This window comes from Larus michahellis, chromosome 20 (assembly GCF_964199755.1).
Source record: "Larus michahellis chromosome 20, bLarMic1.1, whole genome shotgun sequence".
Lineage (NCBI taxonomy): Eukaryota > Metazoa > Chordata > Aves > Charadriiformes > Laridae > Larus > Larus michahellis.
Genome location: NC_133915.1, coordinates 6,659,140 through 6,678,468, shown reverse-complemented (window position 1 = coordinate 6,678,468; position 19,329 = coordinate 6,659,140). Strand labels below are relative to the sequence as shown.

The window sequence follows — 19,329 nt, the reverse complement described above, 5'->3', positions numbered from 1 at the left end:
CGGTACATAAACGACGCCATTAGTGACGCCTCACTGACCCCCCCGGAGCTCAGAAGGGAACTGTGCCACGTCGTAACGTAGGGCGCACACGTCACGCAGCCGCGTGCCACTCCCATTCATCATGCGCTATGAACCGGAAGGATCAGGCTTTTGCTGCCGCGCACGGTGCTACCGCCGAGCCACTCGCCCCGCGGTCACGGCGACCTGCCTTCCTCATGGGCTCTTCACTCCAGCCGGTGCAGACTCCTCTGCATCAGCGTCTGCCGCGCTTACAGCCTCCTCGCGCCCTTCCCCGGGCCGCATGACTGCCTCTTCCCCCGTAGCGGTGATTCATTACGTACGCTAATTTATTCATTCATGACCACGCCCCCGATACGTCTTTTACGGCAAGGGTAGGGTTTTGCGACAGCGGCGCGGTTTGCGGCACCTGTTAAAGGAGGCGGGAGCTCCCGGCTCTGAGGGGTTTTTGGGGTTCAGTCCTCGCAGAGCGCTGCTGCCTGCGGTCAGTTCAGGGATGTGGGTTTAAAGGGGGGGCGTATTTAAGGGGGTTTTAAAGCGAGGGAGGTCGCACCGCGGGGTGGGAAGTGGCCGCTGGGGTGTGGGTCCGGTCCATCCCTTGTCAGGCCATGGAGCTTAGCGGCCTACTGCGGGCCCTGAGGCTGGCGGAGCCGCGGGATGGGACGCAACCACCCCCCGCTGTCCCGCCGGCCGAGCAAGTCCTCTTCCAGATCGGGCTGCGCCTCTCCGAGGGGGCTGGCCGTGTCCCCAAGGCCGGCATGGTCAGAGACCTGGGTGCGCTGGTCGAGGCTGCGGACTGTCGGTGGCTCTTTGGAGGCCTGAGCCCTGCGACGGTGGGTGAGTTGGTGGCTGCGCTGAATGGCTACGCAGCACCCCCAACACAGGAGCAAGATGCTGCAGATCTCCCCAGTAAGGACAGCGCATATGCTGCTGCAGCTGAGAGAGCAGCAGATGTTGGCTCAGTGTTTCTACACCTTCTTGCGAAGCTGGAGGCTGCCAAGACCCAGGAGGCTATGGGCGTCCAGGTGGTGGGTCCAATCCTGTGCCGTGTGATGGGACCCATCTACATCTTTGCTGCAACACATATTGTGAAGAGGCCCTGGACAAATGCAAGGTCTCAGTCGGTGGCACAGGAGGTGCTGGCATTGCTGGTGCAGGCTGCAGGCTGTGGGTCAGTGGCTGAATTCCTTCGGGGAAAGAATGAGGATGAGGAAGGAAGATTTGCAGCAGTGATGGGACTCCTGAAACAGGAGCTAACCAAGTGAGTAGGAAGGGGAGGGCAGCAGTGGAGCGGGTGGTGTGTTTGGCTGGTCTCTGCGTAGGAAATACTGGAAACTTTTGGGAAACTGTGAGTTCAGGCATTACAAGATAGTAGATAATAAATATGGGGCCAAGAGCTTTATGAATACACAGTGATGGGAGAGATGGAAGGGGGAAGGATCGGTCAGAGTTTACTGTCAGCTGAGAGGCCCAAATGTGTAGGAAATGAGCATTCTTTAGTTCCAGTGTTTGCTGAGCTTATATTTGTATTTCCAGAGACACTTGGAAGCGTAACCCTGCCACAAAGTTTGTGTTCTCCTGGACCCTGCCTCACATCACGCGGCCCTGGCTTAGCCATTACCTGGAGCGTGTCCTCCCGCCATCGCTGCTCATCTCAGACGACTACCGGGAGGAGAATAAAATCCTGGGTGTGCGCTGCCTGCATCATATCATTCTGAATGTGGTAAGGGATTTGAGAAATCAGGTCCCTTTCTGGGTGTTGTTTGAAGGAAGGGAGGGTGGGTTGGACACCTGTTAGGATTCATGACTTGTAATCCTGGTTCTGCTGTTAACCAAGCAATTCTGCTCCATCCTCCATAGTGTCCCTGTGTGTTGAAATATGTGTGGTTCTTGCATCTGTGAACATGAAGCAAAGAATTGTTTTGCCAACTTTTGAACTCACCAATCATTCAAGCATTGGCTTGACAATGGTTTGCAGAGCAGGATATTAAAGTAATGCCAGTGGAACTGCAAAAATGCAGCTGGGGAGACGAAGGAAAGTGGCTGCTCCAGTGCATGGCAGGACTTCACCTGCATTTATTACAGCACCTGCTCCCGCTTTCTGTAAGCAGTCTTCCTAATGTGCAGTATGTGAGGGTTTGTGAAGGCTGTTCTCTTTTATTAGGTGAAGTGGGTGCTGAATGTGATGCATGGGAATAATGTTCTGTTCTCTGTTGTTGCAGCCAGCTGCTGATCTGTGCCAGTTCAACCGGGCTCAGGTTGTGTACCATGCCCTTTACAACCATCTCTACTCAAGAGAGGCCCCTCTCATCCAGGTAGGACAGCAGAACTTCACTTTAATCTGCCTTGTGGTATTGTATCGCAGCCCCACGAGGGATAGCCAATGTAAGGCATGAGGAGGCAGAACCCATTTCCTTGCAGACAGTCTAGCCAGGCTGTTACTAGCCAATGCTTGTGGCCGAGAGACAAAGTAACTCGGTAGATTTCAGGAAAATATCAAAGTGGAGGGAAGATCTCTTGCTTCCTGTCCGCTTCCAGGCGGCAGCCTTGCTGAAAAGGGCTGGTAACAGGTAGAAGTAGTCAGCTCTGTCAGGTGAACTGCAGCAACTGTGGGTGGTCAGGGGGTTTGGAAGTTACTGGTGTTTTGGAGAGAACATCAGCAGGATTACCCTGATTTTCTGTCTCGCACTGAACCAGGCAGTATTGCTGTGCTTTCTGGACTTGCTGCCGATCCTGGAGAGAGCCCAGCGGCAGCAGAAGCAGGCCAGACCGACCGCCCCCTGCGATGAGGTGCTGCAGCTGGTCCTGACCCACATGGAGGCAGAGCATCGCCTTGCGCTGCGGCGGGTGTACGCCAGGGCCCTGCCGGCCTTCGTGCGGAGGTGAGAGCAGCAGCCTGCAGGGACTTGCTTTGGCCTTGATCTGTATGTCCCTCCTCAGTGTGTGTTTCTTTGTGTCAGCAGACTTGGCATCCTGATAGTGCGGCACCTGAAGAGGCTGGAGCGAGTTATCCTGGGATATCTGGAAGTCTGTGATGGCCCTGAGGAAGAAGCCCGACTGGGAATACTGGAGACGCTGCAATGCACCATAGAGCACGCTTGGCCCAGGTAACAGTCTGGGGGTGAAAGACACTATAGAAAGCGTATCCTGAATGCTGTCCCTCCTTCAGAGACAAAGTTACTGTTGCTTGAGGAAAAGGCCCTGAAATCTTAAGGGAGGATCTCTCACAGGGAGCAATAATGGGCATTACTGCTTTGCTGAAAATCCTGATCGAAAAGTTAAGCTGGGTCCTCATTTTGATCTCTCTTTTGCCTGTTTTAGAAGCATCATCTTGGCTAAAAACTAGACCATCCTAAGGTTACCTCTGTGTTCAGGGCCTGTGTCCTCCCTCCTGTGGGCATACTGAATGTGGAAGCTTCTTCAGCCTCATCGCTGAAGCAGTCACTCATCTTACGTGGCAACTAGCTGCCCTGCGCCTAAATGGCAACTAGCAGCTCCTGCCTGGAGTGTCTAGGAACTGCTCAGCAAGGCTGTGCTTTCAACTGCTCAGCAAGGCTGTGCTTTCCCTGGCTTGCGCAGAGGATTGAGAATAAGGCACGGTTGCCGTTTCCCTCTGCAGAATGCCGTGCAGGCTCCCTGTGCTCCTCAAAGCCCTGCTGAAGATGATCTGGGATGTACACACTGACCAAGGTTCAACACCAGAGCCGGTAAAAGCTGCCTTGCTCCAGGGGGCCACTGAATGCCTCATCCTGCTGGATCGCTGCTCTGAAGGGCAAGTGAAGGTGAGCCAGGACCCAGCACTGCTTCATCTCTCATCCCTTCCCCCTTAGAAGGGGCAGCATGATGCAGGAAACAGCCCACTTGCTCCCTCAGTTCGACAGTACTTTGAAAGCATCGATTTCTGCCCACCTCAGCAGAGTACTTGATCTGATGAGTGCCTTGATACGTATTGATAGGTTTGTGCTTTGCAGAATTCTCATCCAAGAGGTAGCTGGCAGAGGGTTGGTAACACCATAAACCCGAGTGTGCCAAGGCACTGGAATTTGATGCTTTTCTCATTTCAGGTCCTGCTGGAAGGCGTGTACAGCAGCTGTGAGGAGAACCGTGTAAGGGAATGCATCAGAAAAGTGCAAGAGAACACGTGACGCGTGGCTGATCAACGTTCACCCTGCTTTTTGGATAGTAAAATTTATTTTTTTATTTAAAGTTACTGTCTTTCTCATCCCACCTGTTAGCCCCATACCTCCCCTGAGCGTGATACACTTGTGTGCTCGCCTGGCCACACGCGGGCTTCTCCAGCTTCAGAATGAAGCAGCAGTGCCCCCCAGGCCAAGTTCCTTCCCGGAGCACAGTCCAAGCTGAGCCTTGTGTGGTTGTAGAGAAGGTGGGGATTCTTCCTCCTTCAAACTGCGCTTCATGCAGGAGTTGTACGAACTCGCTGCAATTGCCTGGGGTCGGGACAGAAACCCTTCTTTTCTTAAAGAAAAGTATTAGTCTAGAGTATGGAAAAAGTAATTAATGAGGGTCCTGCGGAGAGTGGCAGAAGCTGGAAGGAGTTCTAGTAACAGATCTGGAGTCCTGTCATTTGGCACAAAATGCGGGTTCAGGAAGGAGTCAGGCTGCTTTTGTTTTGGTGGTTGGCTCTGTTTCTTCTTCATACTCTATTTCAATGTAGCGACGTTTTCTTCTGGCTGGGCCTTTCAGGGGAGTTTTCCCTTTAGATTTGGAGTGAGAGGCTTTCTTCTCTACTTCTTCCTCCTCTTCCTGCTCCTCTTCACTGCTTGTCTCCAACTTATCCATGTCCTGAGAAAGACAGACAAGAGTGACGTCAAAGCACGCTGTGTAACTAAACCTCTTTCTGCAAAGTTATTTTGTGTATCTGATTCCATTTTATAATTCCTGGCTGCCAGCTGTCTAGCCAGAGGAGCTGGGGTGTCGTGGATACAGCGCAGTCTGACTGTACCATTATGCTCCACAAATCTGATTTCTCTGGCTCTTATCCCATCACCTGCGACACCAAGGGGGTGGAGGTTACTTTCAAACAGCTTAAGCCTGGCTGTTTATACCTGGTGCTTCACTTACCTCAAAGTCACTGAGGTCACTGTCATCTGCTTCCACAAACTCTCTTGTATCCGTGTCCTGTAAGAAATAACGTCGGCAGCTAGAACACGCACACTGAGCACAATACGGCATCGTGACTCGTGATGGAAGAGCCACCCAGGCCACCACTTGCACACACGCGCTTTTTCTGCCTTCACCTCTCCTCATCTCCTCCTCCCACCCCGACATTCACACTACAACGCCCAGCACGTGGGTGGATCAGAGGTGCTGCCCCAGCTCTGGTGCCGTGGCTGAAAGCATTACCTCGTCGTCTTCTTCTTTCTCTGCATCAGATTCGCTCTCGCTTTCTGCATCCTGCTGTTGTAGAGCTTTGTCAAAGGCGTGAATGGGGAAGTTGTAAATGTCTCCGTACTGAAAAGGAAAATGTGAATTTTGTGTAAGTCACAGGAGGAAGACGGCTGTTGGTAGTAGGGTTATCTAAAGCCCGTGGCCTGCACGGAGGCAGCACCAAGGTAGGCTGAACTTTTGTCTCAGCCCCTTCCCTAATTCTGCACAGAAAATGAGGGGCTCTGTGTTTTGGGGGAGCAAGTCCTCCAACCTGTCATAAAGCCCCTCAAGAAGGGCAGCGTGCAGTTGTCCCCTACCCCTCCTACACGGGTGGTGCTTCTCTTTCATACCAACGCCCGTGTCCCTCCCCTGGAGAGCCAGCAGGACAGAGTTTCACTGCTGCGTTCCGAGGGCAGGGATCCTTACTGTATCCTGTTTCAGTCTTTCCAGTAATTCCTTCTCAATGGCGTTATCCAGCTGGGCGGCAATCAGGGCTTTCTCCTGAGGGAGCAAAGAGGAGCTGTGTCAGTAGTTTGAAAGACGTGTGGAATAGAAGCAACAGACAGGGATTACACGAAAGAGCGGTATTACCTCTCTCCTCTTCTCTCGCCTTTCAATCTTTCTGCGTAAAGGAACAAGCTTCCTCCTGCAGGGAGCAATAAGCGCTAGTTAGCGAATCTGTCAGCCTGTGCAGCAGATGAGCAAACGCTCATTCGGCACAACAACCAGCAGTTACATCGTCAGGAATGTGGCTGCAACTAGTTTAAGTTCATTTATATACTCGGACTACACCGCAGTTAAATCCGTTTCAGCCAGGTTTGTTTGCAATCCTGCCAAGCCTCGGGAGAACAGCCAGGTGCACCAGGGCTCTGCGTACAGCCGGTGACACTGGCGCAGTGGCTCTAAACCGAACCCAACGTAATGGTCACTCCTGGTCATGTCACTTACTGTCGCTTGAGCGTCAGCTTCCGGATGCGGATGAGGTACTGTGTGATCTTGGTGAATCGCTGCTTGCATTTGTGTCGGATGAACCGTGGCCAGTAGATGAGGTTCTCGTCTATCTCTTCCAGTGCTTTCTCATAGTTCTTATTTAGCAGGACCTGGGGCGGGGGGAAAGGGAAAGGGTTGAGCCACGGAGCAGCAGCAAAGCGGAGACACATCTGCTCTTGGGAGGACTCCCATCACTCCCTGCCCTCCCCTGCCTCCTTAGAGCTTGGTTATCCGTCTGCTGTCATTAACTCACCCGCTCCCAGAGCCGACGGGGAAAAGCTGCCCGCTCTATTGTCTTCATGTACAGGTAACACCGCCCTAAAGCAAAGAGGAATGTGATCCCGGGACCGAGCGTGTCCCCAGCAGTGGGACGGTGCTGAGCCGGGGTGCCTGCAGGTATTCTCCCCCTCCCCACCCATGGGGGGCTGGTTGCAGCTGCTGGGCTCTCACCTTTCTCCTCCCTGATGGTGGCATACTGGCTGTTGGCCAGCGGGCAGGAGGAACGGTTGCACAGGCCGGTCAGGTTATACTCATTGCGGCAAAAGTTTTGTGTTTTTGTCCTGGAAAGAAGAGAGGTGACATGAAAGGGGAAAGGGGGGAGGACCCCCACTGCCCGCCCTGCCCCTCGCAGCTGCCCACCCCAGCCTCTGTGACCGTCAGGCGTGGCTGTAGTGGCACAAGGGGAACGTGTTGGTGTCCGAGGGGCTCCCAGATTTGCCCCTCCCGCCCCTCTCCCTACAGCCCCCGACTCCTGGGAGAGCTCGGCCCACCCCGTCCCCGCCAAAGAAACTCACGTTATCTTGTAGGAGCAGAACTGCCTGTTCCCCAGCGTGTCCCAGACAACCTGCGAGGACAAACAGCGGGTGACACACCCCGCCACCCCTCACCCGGGGCGCCCCCTGGCTCCTGCAGCCCCCCGGTGGGGCTCTAACGGGGGGGGGGGGGGGGGACGGGACACCCCCCACCCCCACAAAGATTGGTGTCCCCGCTCTGCACCCCACCGCCAGGAGGGTGCGGTGCCACAAGCTGGGCAGGGACACCCCATTCCCGCTCCCAGCCCGCGGTCCCAGTGTCCCCCCGGGGCGGGGACGGGGACACTCCGCCACGTGCTCGGGGAGGGGGGGGGGGGGGGCAAGGTGAGCCCGCAGCCGGACGCAACCGACTCAGCGCGGGGGCGGGCGCTGATTGGCTGCGGCGCGGCTGCCTGGCGGGGAGCGCGGACGGAACCGAGTCAAGCGGCGGACTCACGTCGTCCGAGTGCATGGCGGCGGCGGGGCCGGCGGCCTAGAGCGCCGCCATCACCGGAAGGGGCGGGGCGCGGCCTGGTGTCGCGAGAGCTGGGGAGGGGCGGGGCCGGGGTGTCATGGCGGCGGCCAAGCGCCTCCCCCGTGTCGGGCCGGGGGCGGCTCTGGGCGGGGAAATAAAGCGGCGGCACGTAAACGTGAGAGGCTGTTGTGGTCGGTGCGCGCCGCTAACGGAGCCCTGTTAGCCGCACAGTCCCTGGCGGCACCGTGCAGGTGATAGTTGAGGCCTGTATCTTGCGTGAGGCACCGGGGTGGCGGCTGAGGGGGGTCCGGCCTCAGGCCGTGTCTGCTCGCGGCTTCTGAGGAGCGGCTGAGGGAGCCGGGTGTGTTCAGCCTGGAGAAGAGGAGGCTGAGGGGAGACCTTCTCGCTCTCCACAGCTCCCTGAAAGGAGGGGGCAGCCGGGGGGGGTCGGTCTCTTCTCCCAGGTAACGAGTGATGGGACAAGAGGGAACGGCCTCAAGTTGCGCCAGGGGAGGCTTAGGATGGATGTTAGGGAAAATTTCTTCACCAAAAGGGTTATCAAGCATTGGAACAGGCTGTCTGGGGAAGCGGTTGAATCACTCTCTCTGGGGGATTTAAAAGCCGGGCAGACGTGGTGCTGAGGGACATGGGTCAGCGGTGGTTTGGGCAGTGTGGGGTGGGTGGTTGGACTCGATGATCTGAAAGGTTCCTTCCAGCCTAGATGATTCTGTGCCCTGTCCTTCCTCCTCTGTGCTTTTGGCCACAGGACGAGGCAGCTGCCGCAGTGACAGGGACGGGGTGACTGACACCATCAGCTCCCGATGCAGACCCACGCTGTTTAATTTTACCCTGCAGAAGCTGTGAGGGAAGTGTTTGTCTGGAGATTCTCTGCCCAAGGGAGAAAAACTGTTTCCTCCACAGCTCCCCAGACCCGCCTCGTCTCCCTCTGTCTCCCCAAGCTGCAAAGTTTATATCGCTGTTAATGCACTCAAGAGTTAGATGAAGTTTTTCAGCAGGGTGGGTGAAAAGATCAGGTTGTTTGATGCAAAGATTACAGCCTAATTCTTCACTCAGAGCAGAGTGAAGTCCACTGACGTCATTGGCGTTGCAGCTAACTTATTAATTAAAACATCTGAGCTACTAACACTGGAGGAAAGAGTCCACCTTGCAGGAACCGGAGGCTCCTCTGCCGTCGTGATGCTCACAGGGGGTGGGTTTCCAGAGCAACCAGCCGTCGGGCACACAGAGGGGTTGAATGTTAATATTTAACTGGGAGGTGCACTGTGGAGGTGTGAATAGATCCCCAAATAGAATGGCTCACTTTTTTTTCCTTCCATCACAGAGAGCGAACACGTTTTTCCTTTTATTCTTGGCAAAGCAGGGAAACAGGTGGAAGATAAAAATAACGCCGTTTTTGAGAACAGGCTTAGCATTAGTCACTTCCAGTCAGCCTAAGAAATATAATTTCATCTTGTATGTGCAAAGCGAGGGGCAATGGGCCCACCGTGGATGTGGGATTGCCTGACAATAGCCATTTATGACCTTTGGTAATGAGTCATAAGGTAACAAATCTTGATGAATTGTTATTACCCTCCTGTTTCCCTGCTGGCAGGCACATCTGCATTGTGCTGCTGGGGCTCCAGAGCAGTGAATCATCTGTTCTTTCTGGCAAGCGAAATGGCTGCGCGTTACACAACTGCTCATTCAAGACAGAAATGAGTTTATATAAACTGCCAACGGTGGAACCGGAGAAGCTGTAAGTTTGAGGTTTCGCTGGAAAAAATGAGATCACGGGAATTTCTGTGATACTCACAAAATTAATCTGGTACCTCTATTACTTCACTCTCTCTCTTAAAATACTTTTACAGATCATTATACTCAGTAATTATTGTTAATAGTGCAGCTGCTCTCTTGCTAAACTTGTGGCCAGGAAGTTGCAAAAGGGCACTTAAATCAATCTATTGTACTTCTCACTGCAGCGCGTTGGGGTCACAAACACAGCCTGTTGCCCTATCTCAGCTGAGAGGCAGGGATTTTTAAAAATGCTGTTAGTCACTTATAATCACAAGGGATTGAACTGGATTTGTTGGCTGAGTCTGTGTCTAAGATTCTAAAACTGCTTTCAGTCTTATTTCTACCTGAAATTCTTAGAGTTCTTCAAATAAATGAATGAATTTAATGGATGTTGGAAAGGACACACAAGCAGCTATAAGTGGCACATAAATAGCGCAACACATAAAGCTGTACCAAGGCAGCGATGAGCGTGTTTTCACTGTGTTCAGAGGCGCGTGGAGCACGTTAGCAGTGCAGTGACATCTTTATTGACGGACTGGCAGTGACACAGATGGATGGTGCCCTGTTGTTACAGAGAGGTTTCATGCTGGGGAGCAGAGCAGAATTCTGGATAAATGAAATCTCCCAAAGCTGATGCCGCTGATTTCATTTTTGTTTTCTCCAGTGCTTTTCTTTCAAGAACAGTAAGCGCTTTAAAGGCATTAACAAATGCCGCTGGACTTGTCTGGGAGAGATGTTGATAGTATCCCCTACTGCATGTGTAGGCCGTGCCCAAGACAAAGTTGTTCTGGAGGACAGTTTGATAGGATTCTCCTAATTTTCCTAACTTTTTTTATAGATGAGATATAGTGAGTTTGGGTAACTTGCCTGGAAGTGACACAGCAGATGAGTGGCTGATAGAGCCTCCAAATCCTGGGTTTCTACTCCCTGCTGTGAATCGCGTGGCCGAGAGAACAAGCCAACAATAACAGCCTGTGTCCGTCCTGTGTCCACAAGTCTTGGGGGAGGCTGGGTGATTCTTGAGCACTAATACATCCGGGTTCTGTAAACATAATACAGCTTCAGAGCAGGGCACCCATCCTTGCACTTGCTATTCTGCATTTTCTGCCTCCACATCACTGTCGTCTGTCAGCGGGAAATCGCGCAGGGTTTTCTGGGTGGTGTAGCTCTTGGTTTGCATGGGGCATTCCTGGCTTAAGATTGCCTGGGGAAAGGAGAGAAGAAATCATGCTTTAGTGAAAGTGGTGATTAATTTGAATAGTTAACGGGAGAATTACCACTTTTAGAGAAAGCCAAAGCAGCCAACAACTTTTGCCCAGGGAACACCAGCTGTGAGTCAGGGAAAGGACCGTAGCTCTACACTTTTTTTGGTTTTATTGTCTGAGTTTTCTGTCCCTTTGTTAAGGGCAAAGTAGAGCCCAAAAGGTAAACACAATCCCTGGCAAATTTATTCTTCTCTCCCCCCAAATCTCTGGGTTATCAATCCCCTATACTTTAGGGGAATAAGGTACACTTAAACTCACAATCTTCTCTTCTTTAGCGGGAGGGTTGCGCAGGCACCAGCAGAGAGGAGCGTAAGTGATATTGATAACTCCAATGATGACCATCAGCCAGGGAAACCCGATGGCTCGTACAATCGCACCGCCAGTGGATGGACCTGCAAATTTAAAAATTAAAAAAGGCTAAGATGGGAGAGAGCAAAAGGTGCCTTTCCAGTTTGGTGTGGGTCTATAAATCTGTGGTGACAGGGTTACAGACTCGGTGCCGGTTTCTTGGAGGGAACGCTGGGTGGAGGACAGGGAGCGATAAAAGCGAGATACACACTGAGTGCGTCATCCCACAGGTCAGAGTTCCTCCATACCAATGGCAAAGCCCATGCAGAAGGCGACATCAGCGATGGCGTAGACATTGCCGTAGACGGAGGTGTGGCGAAGGTCCACGAGGTATCCCATGATAGGCATCATTGCGGAGTCCACCATCCCTGCCCAAAGCAAGAAGGACCTGGTCAGTCGTGGCCTTCTCCAAGGGCGGTGGCGAGAGCTGCGTTTGAGCTGTGATACACAGCCTCAATGCCGACAGCTTACCTATGGCGAAGCCAAGGCCACTGTTCGGGCCAATCAGCCCGTAAATATTTTTGGCCAGAGGCACCTTTGAGAGGAGAGAGGAGGAATATATGAGTGAGGCCCAAAGAGCTGTGCGAGGTGTGACGGCGCAGCACAGATCTGTGAAGCCGATACACACGTGCAAACACTGAACAGGTACTGACTGTAACACGTAACCCTGTTTCAGTGCGATCGCCCACGCTGCCCCTGCTGATCCTTCGACAGAAAGGTATCGAAATTGTCTCGCCGTACTTACACAAAGGAGACTGATTCCCACCACAGCCATGCCGATCAGGGAGCACAGCCACCTGCAAACGAGGAGAGGGCGGATGCTCCCAGCGTGCACGACACCACGAGTGGAATTCACACTGAAAGCGCCGGACTGGGCTGGGCTGAGGTGAAACCTCTTACGTTCCGCTTACCGGCCCATTTTGTTAGCCAGAATCCCGAAAAGGTTGGTGCCGATGAGGTAGGATATACTGGCAGGGAGGAACGCCATCCCTGAGGGAGAGAGGATAAAAAAGCGTGTATCATCCTCAAGCAAATACAGGGGATTTGCAGAAATAATCACTTCGGTAACTGCCTCTCTCATTTGGAGAACTTTGTGAGCCAGACAAGGCAAGCTGACGTCCAGCACCCGCTCCGGGGGTGCCTGTCCGTGCAGTGGGGCTCCTCCTGGCGTGTCCTCCACCGCCATCACTCCGTGTCACGCTGCGCTGGCTGCCCCCTTGCTCCGTGCCCTGCAGAAGGGTGGGGGTCCCTCCATGAAGACAGGGGGAGGCACAGAAAGAGCATTTGCTTATTTGGGGGGGGAACAGGGGCACAGCGGTTCACCCACAGGCCCTGGGTGAATGATCTTGTGCTAAATGCAGGAGTTCTTTGTCCCCTCTGCCTTAATACACTCGTCCTTCTCTCCTGTCACAGTTTCTTCCTCTTCCACCTTTCTCCCCTTGCCTCCTGCTTTTCACTTACTGAATAAAAGAGGAATAAAATAACTGCTTATATAAAAAGCTTAGGGATCACTATGCAGTCAAAATTAAATATTTGCACTGTTTGCTGATTTACCAGTTGTTTATTTTTAATATACTCTCCCACCAACTATAAATAAAACTGATCAGCTCCATTTCACTAAGACAACTTCCTTATTGAAACACACTGATTTATGTTTAATTTTGTCTCCTCTCAGTAACGGCTACAGAACACAGTTAATCCTGCAGGTTTAGCCCAAGCTCTTCTGTTCTTTTTTTTTCCCCAGCGTTATGGGAGTGGGCAAACCGAAGCACGCAAATAAAGAAGCCCCTTGAGCTCATAAGAGCTTGTGAGATGGCTTGCAAGCTTGTGGCTTGCAGCTGAACTGTGTCCAGATCCAAACTGCTCTCAAATCTCAGGCACCTGTAAGTCCAGTGAATATATTTGGGATTTTCTTTGATGGCTGCTGACCTCCTGGTCCTGCTAAATCACCTCAAAGGTTCCCCTCGAGTTCAGTGGTGACGGGGGCAGCCCTGGGTGAATTTCTCTGCTTTACCCTCGCCCAGCCTTGCTCAATCACTTGCTCATGAGAAGCATCGTGGGCTCTTACTGGGATGGATGCTGCTGCCTGACCAGAGGATAACTCGATTAGGAGCGCTCTCAGCCCTCCTGCTCCCAGGCTGCAATTCAATTTGGGATCTAAGTGTAGCCTGGGGCACCCCCTGGGTCATTCCTCAGCCAATTGGGTTTTATAACAATTAGTTTTTATTTTTGTAGCAAACACAGACAATGTTATCTCCACATCACATTTTCCAGGCAGCTGGTAATTAGCCCGTACCATCCTGTCCTGCCTGGGACTCTCTAAATGGCCTTGTTTTACTCAGATCTGCTTCTGCAAAACCCATCTGGCTGCCACGATTCCAGCCCAGCACGATACCATTATCTGCCCTGCAGAAGACAGGATTCGACAGGCTTCCCATGCACGAAACAGCCTTTCTTCCACCGTTATTACTCTTGTGGGAAGTCTGACTCTATACAATTTTTTCAATAATAGAGAAAAGCAGATTGTATAGCTACCACTCAGGACATTTCCAGCTGAAATTGGAGCAACACACAGCCTGGGATCACTCGCTCTGCGCGGGTGAGGGTATATGTTTTCTTCTTTTTTAGAATGATATAAGAGATTATCCAATCCGTCTTGCAGTGCCAAAGCAGGACCGGCTCTCGCTGAACTACCTCAAACGAGTGTTGGAGGCTGCAAAGCGCGGCACCCACCTAGCTGCCATTTCGGGGAGCACATGGTTCGCATCATCCAGATGGGCAAGGTGGGCTCGAGCATGGCCACCCCCATGTTGGAGAAGCAGAGGGCTCCTGATGGGCGAGAAAAAGGAGAAATGCTCCGTTTAAGCCACCTTCTGCTGCTGTTTCAAGCAGCTTTGAGGGAATCTCTGCGATGGGGAGGGGCAGGGGCAGAAAGAGGAGTGCGGGGGCAGAAAGAGGACCGCAGTGCCCGCTGGCGCCCGCTTTTACCTGCAGCGACCAGGATGTAAGGGTCTCGCAGCAGGGTGAAGACCGGGGTGCCTTTGGTGCTCTGCGGGGTGGCAAAGAGGAGGGTTACCTTGGCCGAGAGCTGCCTGGGCGTCCCCCCCCACCCTCGGCACAGCCCTCGCGTGTCTCACACCTCCCTACTCACCTCGGGGCAGATCTTAGAGGGCTGCAGTATGCAGAGCTGCAAAGCTGGGGAGAAAATGCTGGTGTTAGCTCACTTCTGGAGACGGCACCCCTCCAATCCGCCTTTCCCTCAGGCTTCTCCTTCAGCCCGACCCCTTTCATCGGCAGAGCCCCCGGGGATGCGGTAACTGTGTTTGGGGTCATGGTTCAGGCGGGCAGGGGAAGAGATGGGTCCCAGCCCCGCTCCCACCGGAGGGAGCAGCAAAGCTCCCTGAAACAGCCTGTGTTTGCGGCGTTTTGTCAACCCCTGCAGCAGTCAAATACGCAAATGCTCGCCGTCAGGCTGCCAGCCGCCTGCTGGGGAGCCACAACTAGAGCATGACAGAAATTAGATGTGGAAAAGAATAGGATTTAAAAAGAAAGTTTCAGATGTATGGGACCTGCGTTTCATTTCCCCAAAGCTCTTACATGCTTCATTAAAGATGTCTGGCATTACAGCTAGGCAAAAACGGGAACTGTGACTATAATTTAATTAGCTTAATACTTCCCACTAAAAATGCACATTTCTGCTATCTATAACTTTGCCGTTACACTCAGACGGCTCTTGTGGCCTGCATCTCTAATACAGCTACTGGGGAACGAACAGGGATCACCATTTCTGCTGGCAAAGTCTAATTCCTTCGTGGGGTGGTGGAGAGGCTGCAGACAAATGTGCCTTTCACAAAGAATTCGCAGTTCAAAGAGCTTTCCTGAGTGTGCGATTCAAGCCATTAAAGCAATCAGGGGGTTTATTAAGTAATGAGGGACTAATTCTTGCTATATTGCTGTGTCATGCGTCTGGTGGTAGAAAACATATGATTTAGCAATAACAGAATAACCAGTGCTGATGATATCACCCGTGTTGTATTAATGTGCCTCTCCCTTCACACAAACGCTGCAACATTCTCCCCAAAACATCCGCATTTAAATATTTTCACATGTTTTCTTTGGGTAGGATTAAACCATATTGGCTTCTCACCTCCATCTAAGAGGGCGAGGAAGGCCAGGACCAGGAACGGAGACGATTTCCCCACAAACTCGTACATGATGCTGCCAAAGGGGGCCCCGACTGCAAGGGAAAGGCTGTGTCACACGGCGGCGGTGCCACCGTCCCCAGCGCCCGGGCAGCAGCGCTCGGCTCCCGCTGCCGTGGCTCCCTCTGAGTCCCCCAGTGGGTGTTTGGTGAAGGTGGTGGGAAGGTGTCGGGTCCCGCGGGCAGCGAGAGAGCAGAGGGAGGGAGGAGGAAGGACAGCCGCGCCCGTGGGATGCCCGTGGGATGCAGACAGGTGGAAGCCGTGGGCGATGGACAGCAAAGCTCTGGAGATGCCGTAGATGTAAACCCCATTGGGAGCAAGGTTTCCTTACTCAGCACACCCAAGGCCAAGCCTCCAAGAGCGATCCCCATCGCGTTGCCCCTCTCGAAGTCGTCGGTGTACACGCTGGCCAGCATGCCCAAGCCTGGGAGCAGAGGGAAAGCAGAGGCCACGTGAGGCTGGCGGGTGCCGTGGTGACGGGGTCTCCTCTCTGAAAGCAGCAGCCTGGGCTCTGGGGGAGATTTATCTGCTCGCCGGCTGGGCTGTGTGGGTGCACCGTCTGCACCAGGCAGGCAGGCGCAGCGAGGAGGAGGAGTTTGAAGCCGAGAAAGGCACTCGGTGTGTCTGTGCTGCGGATCATTCCTGAGATGATAATCGAACGCAGTTAAGGGGAGCTAATGCAGAGGTTGGGGTGTAACTCATTTACCTGCGACTGAGGAGAACGAGGAGCCGATGCCTTGGAGGGCCCGGGCGATGAACAGCAAGGTGTAGGTGCCTGAGAACGCAAACACTGCGGAGGAAGGAGAGAGATGGCGTCAGGCAGAACTGCAGATGGAACGTTAAAACCCAGCAGAGAGTAACAGCCGCACGGCTTGCACCAGTTTGGGTGCTGGGCTCTGCTCCTCCTTTTTGTCACCGATTTCTGAGACCGGTTGCTCTGCTCTCACCCCTTTCTCCTGCACGGGGACAGCTGTGCAGGCTCGCACCAAAGTATTTTCTCCTGCGGTGCTGTGTAAGAAGGGCAGCCCCAGGGACAATACTCACTGACTGTGGAGAGGAACATGATGACGAATCCGATGAACATGGGGATGTGGTATCCTATCCTGGAAAGGGGAAAAAGAGGCACCATCTCAGGGAGGATTCCTCATTCTAGCTCGAGATCTGGTTTTGCTGCCCAGCCTTCACACACGCGTCCCGGTGGGCTGGTGAGCATCTCCTGAACGCGCAGATGTGACCGTGGGTGCTGTTCAAGGGAGCATCCGGTGTCAAAGTGTCCCCAGGTCGTTCTGTAAAGGACACCCAGAGACACGGCTCTGTTTTGCCAACACATCTGCCCACCCAGAGCATGTGGAGATGAGCCCAGCTCCCCTCACGCATGTCTGCTAGAGACAAAGGCAAAGAAAAACCCAGGGGCAGAAAATCTGAACAACAACATTCTATCCAGAGCAGGGTGGGAATCTTTGTTTGTTTATTTGATGGTTATTGGTATTAAATATCATCTGTCTGCACCTGAGGAGAGCATTGGTGAGGCTTATGTCGTAATAGAAACTTGCAAGCCATTTGTAGGCTTTTAGAAAAGGAAAAATTCATGCTAATTTTTATGCCTATATTCTCCCCCTTGCTATTTTACCCACCAGTTTCTGCAGTTCCGTGATTGCGGTGGCTGCACGTGTGCAGCACAGACCTCCACTGCTCGGCTAATGGTGATTTCATCGTGGGCAGGAGCTGCCTGTCCCTGAGGGGTTACACCAGGTACAAACCCTCTGACCTACCTGTTGGTCAGGAGCCCCACGGAGGGGTTGACCACCAGCTGTACGAGAGCTTTGGAGGCAAAGAGCAGCCCCACGCGGACATTTTCCTTGGCCAGGAACTCCTCGCCCTCCGGACAGCCGCTCGGCAGAGGTGGGCTGGTGGTGGGGGGCTGCGACGACGGGTTGATCTCCGTCCCGTTCACCAGCTCCGTGGCGCTGGTGGAGCCCGAGACAGTCACCGTGGTGTTGTCAAAATAGGAGAACATGGAGGAGAAAGGAGGAGTCTTCAAGGCTGGAGGAGCTGGCTCAGTCCGGGCTGGGGCAACAGAGCTGTTGGCGCCTTCGTATTCTGTTGTATAGAGGAAGGTGGGGACGATCGGTACTGGAAAAAAAGCCAGGGAAGGGATTAGTTAGTGATTTTGCTCCATTTTCTGTCTCGGCATGCAGCTGAACTGAATGGTGCTGGCTCGATGTCGGCGTCCTGCAACCTCCCTGCACCCAGCCCTCCCCACGGCTCTCCCTGCACAGGGACCCTGCCGGCACCGACCGGAGATCGACGGAGGAGCTGAACCCCCCGAAGAGCACGGCGAGAGCCGCACGCCATACCCACGACCGTCAGCAGCATGTTGTCCAGCAGCAGCGCGACGAACACCACCACCAGCACCAGGCTCCGGGACGCCCTGCCCGCTGCCAGCCAGCGCCAGGGCACGCGGTCGGCAGCCGGGGGCATGGCCGGGAGCCTGGAGCTCAGCCGCGGTCCTGCTGGCTCCTGCTCTTCAGGGCTGAAGGTCTTCTGTAACCTTTAAAGAAAACACTCTGCGTTACAACCTCCCGCAGCTCATGGATTCTCCCTTGAGAAAGCAACTCCTGAGGTCACTTAGCGTCCGTGTCCTCCAAGAGCTGGGTGCTCTTCCCTAGGAGCTGGGACCACCAGCTTTGCTCTCAAAGACCGTGGTTTTATCCAGCTGTCATTTAAATTCGCAGAGGGAGTGCGCTCTAACCCATTTCCACTCTCCTGAGACATCTTGTACCTGCTTCAAGGCATCATTTAAGTCTTCCAAAGACTCAAAGCACAGATCAAGCCGGTAGCTTATCTGTGGTAATCTCTACATCTTTTATTCCATGTTTGTTCTTTGGAGATTAAATTAGGTCTCAAAGGAAATTCATTTACCTTACATGTCTTTTCATTTGACCTAATTGAAATGTCATGGCAAGACACAAGACTTAAAAGCCTAACGTACGTGATTAAGATCAGGGCTTCAGAGGGACTGGGAGAAGATTTCTTGCTCGGTCACACTGAAAATATCAATCAGAAATTTGCACTAAACCAACCAAACAATTAGCCATTTACGTTCTTGTAGCTCGTAGGCACTTCAGACTGCCACTAAGTGGCAAAATGGATGGAGTTGAGTCTGAACTATCGCTCTTTCCAATACTCCTGTGGTTTCCTGAAATCCCAGCCAATGATATTTATCAAATTTTAATAAAAAAACACAAACAGTCCAAACCCTCTATCATTGACTATGGGTGCCACAGAAGTCACTTAGCTGGGAAACGGGGATGGTTTCTCACCGTACCTCCAAGCAGTAACAAATGCCAAATAATAGAATTAATGCAAGAGAAGATATATATATAAAAATTAGAGAGAGAGAAGGAGTAAGGAAGCGGAGACAATAAAGACATGTAGACTAACGTAGCCCTTAACATCTCAAGCCACAAACCCCGTCCCTTTCCCAATGCAAACCTGTTGCGTGGAGCAGAGGAAAACGAGCTCTTACCCTGGAGCCCATCTTGGTGTGAGGAGCCGGCTGCTGCTGCGGGAGGCGGTGTGGGCTGCGGCCGCGGCTCCCGGAGGATTTATGATTACCTTTTATCAGAAAAGGATATGAGTGTCCCTCTTCCATGGAGATTTAATTGGAACCTCAAACAAGTTTCATTCAGCCCTGCAGCTCCCTCTGCGTCAGAGCAGGACGGTGAGGTGGGCTGAGGGGGCGAGGAGGAGAGGCAGGAGTGTTTATCTGCAGCAGAGGCACCCGCTCCCCAGGCTTTCATCAACGCTTATCTCTCTCTGAGCACCTTAACTCTTGCCTGGGTCTGAGCACACCAAACGCACAGCCCTCTCGTCCGTGGTTACGAGGGGCAGCGAATGGGTTCATCCCTGGCAGGGAAGGCTGGCATCGTTAAATGGCCCTGGGAAAGGCATTTATAAAATACATGACAGTCTAGGTCTTGGACTGCTGTCCAGAGACTGATGGCCATTCTCTTGCTGCCTAACACTGCTTGTTCTTGGTACGGCCGCCCTCCTTC

The 19,329-nt window shown here is 53.0% G+C and overlaps 3 protein-coding genes, 1 long non-coding RNA gene and 1 other non-coding gene across 7 annotated transcripts; 2 read left to right on the top strand and 3 right to left on the bottom strand.

Annotated features, from left to right (window-relative positions):
- Positions 1-47: 47 nt before the first annotated feature.
- LOC141733506 (small nucleolar RNA U13) lies at positions 48-143 on the bottom strand. Its single transcript, XR_012584318.1, has one exon. It is a non-coding gene; the product is annotated as a small nucleolar RNA U13 (small nucleolar RNA).
- Positions 104-4,886, top strand: TTI2 (TELO2 interacting protein 2). Of its 3 annotated transcripts, XM_074563750.1 has the most exons (7): positions 104-1,279; positions 1,555-1,741; positions 2,241-2,333; positions 2,716-2,900; positions 2,982-3,125; positions 3,638-3,800; positions 4,083-4,221. In XM_074563750.1, exons 1-7 carry the CDS (start codon positions 627-629, stop codon positions 4,161-4,163), a joined length of 1,506 nt encoding a protein of 501 aa, XP_074419851.1. In that variant the 5' UTR covers positions 104-626; the 3' UTR covers positions 4,164-4,221. The 3 variants fall into 3 exon arrangements, with proteins under 3 accessions (XP_074419851.1, XP_074419852.1, XP_074419853.1); XM_074563751.1 differs by lacking the exon at positions 3,638-3,800 and having other exon boundaries at positions 403-1,279; positions 4,083-4,886; XM_074563752.1 differs by lacking the exons at positions 3,638-3,800; positions 4,083-4,221 and adding an exon at positions 3,340-3,480 and having other exon boundaries at positions 403-1,279.
- Positions 4,172-7,741, bottom strand: MAK16 (MAK16 homolog). The gene is made up of 10 exons (XM_074563753.1): positions 7,645-7,741; positions 7,191-7,240; positions 6,847-6,956; positions 6,650-6,714; positions 6,355-6,506; positions 5,998-6,052; positions 5,833-5,907; positions 5,383-5,490; positions 5,101-5,157; positions 4,172-4,821 (listed from the first exon to the last, which is right to left on the bottom strand). The coding sequence occupies exons 1-10, from the start codon at positions 7,657-7,659 to the stop codon at positions 4,633-4,635; spliced, it is 876 nt and encodes a 291-aa protein (XP_074419854.1). The 5' UTR covers positions 7,660-7,741; the 3' UTR covers positions 4,172-4,632.
- A 4-nt stretch (positions 7,742-7,745) lies between these two features.
- On the top strand, positions 7,746-12,563 carry LOC141733416 (uncharacterized). Its single transcript, XR_012584290.1, has 4 exons — positions 7,746-7,913; positions 9,275-9,418; positions 10,997-11,160; positions 11,300-12,563. It is a non-coding gene; the product is annotated as an uncharacterized LOC141733416 (long non-coding RNA).
- Positions 9,413-18,913, bottom strand: SLC18A1 (solute carrier family 18 member A1). Its single transcript, XM_074563749.1, has 16 exons — positions 18,801-18,913; positions 17,629-17,822; positions 17,044-17,404; positions 16,316-16,374; positions 15,978-16,061; positions 15,603-15,695; positions 15,217-15,306; positions 14,221-14,264; positions 14,058-14,118; positions 13,803-13,898; positions 11,981-12,059; positions 11,815-11,866; positions 11,541-11,604; positions 11,318-11,437; positions 10,980-11,113; positions 9,413-10,660 (listed from the first exon to the last, which is right to left on the bottom strand). Exons 2-16 carry the CDS (start codon positions 17,750-17,752, stop codon positions 10,547-10,549), a joined length of 1,575 nt encoding a protein of 524 aa, XP_074419850.1. The 5' UTR covers positions 17,753-17,822; positions 18,801-18,913; the 3' UTR covers positions 9,413-10,546.
- Positions 18,914-19,329: the final 416 nt, after the last annotated feature.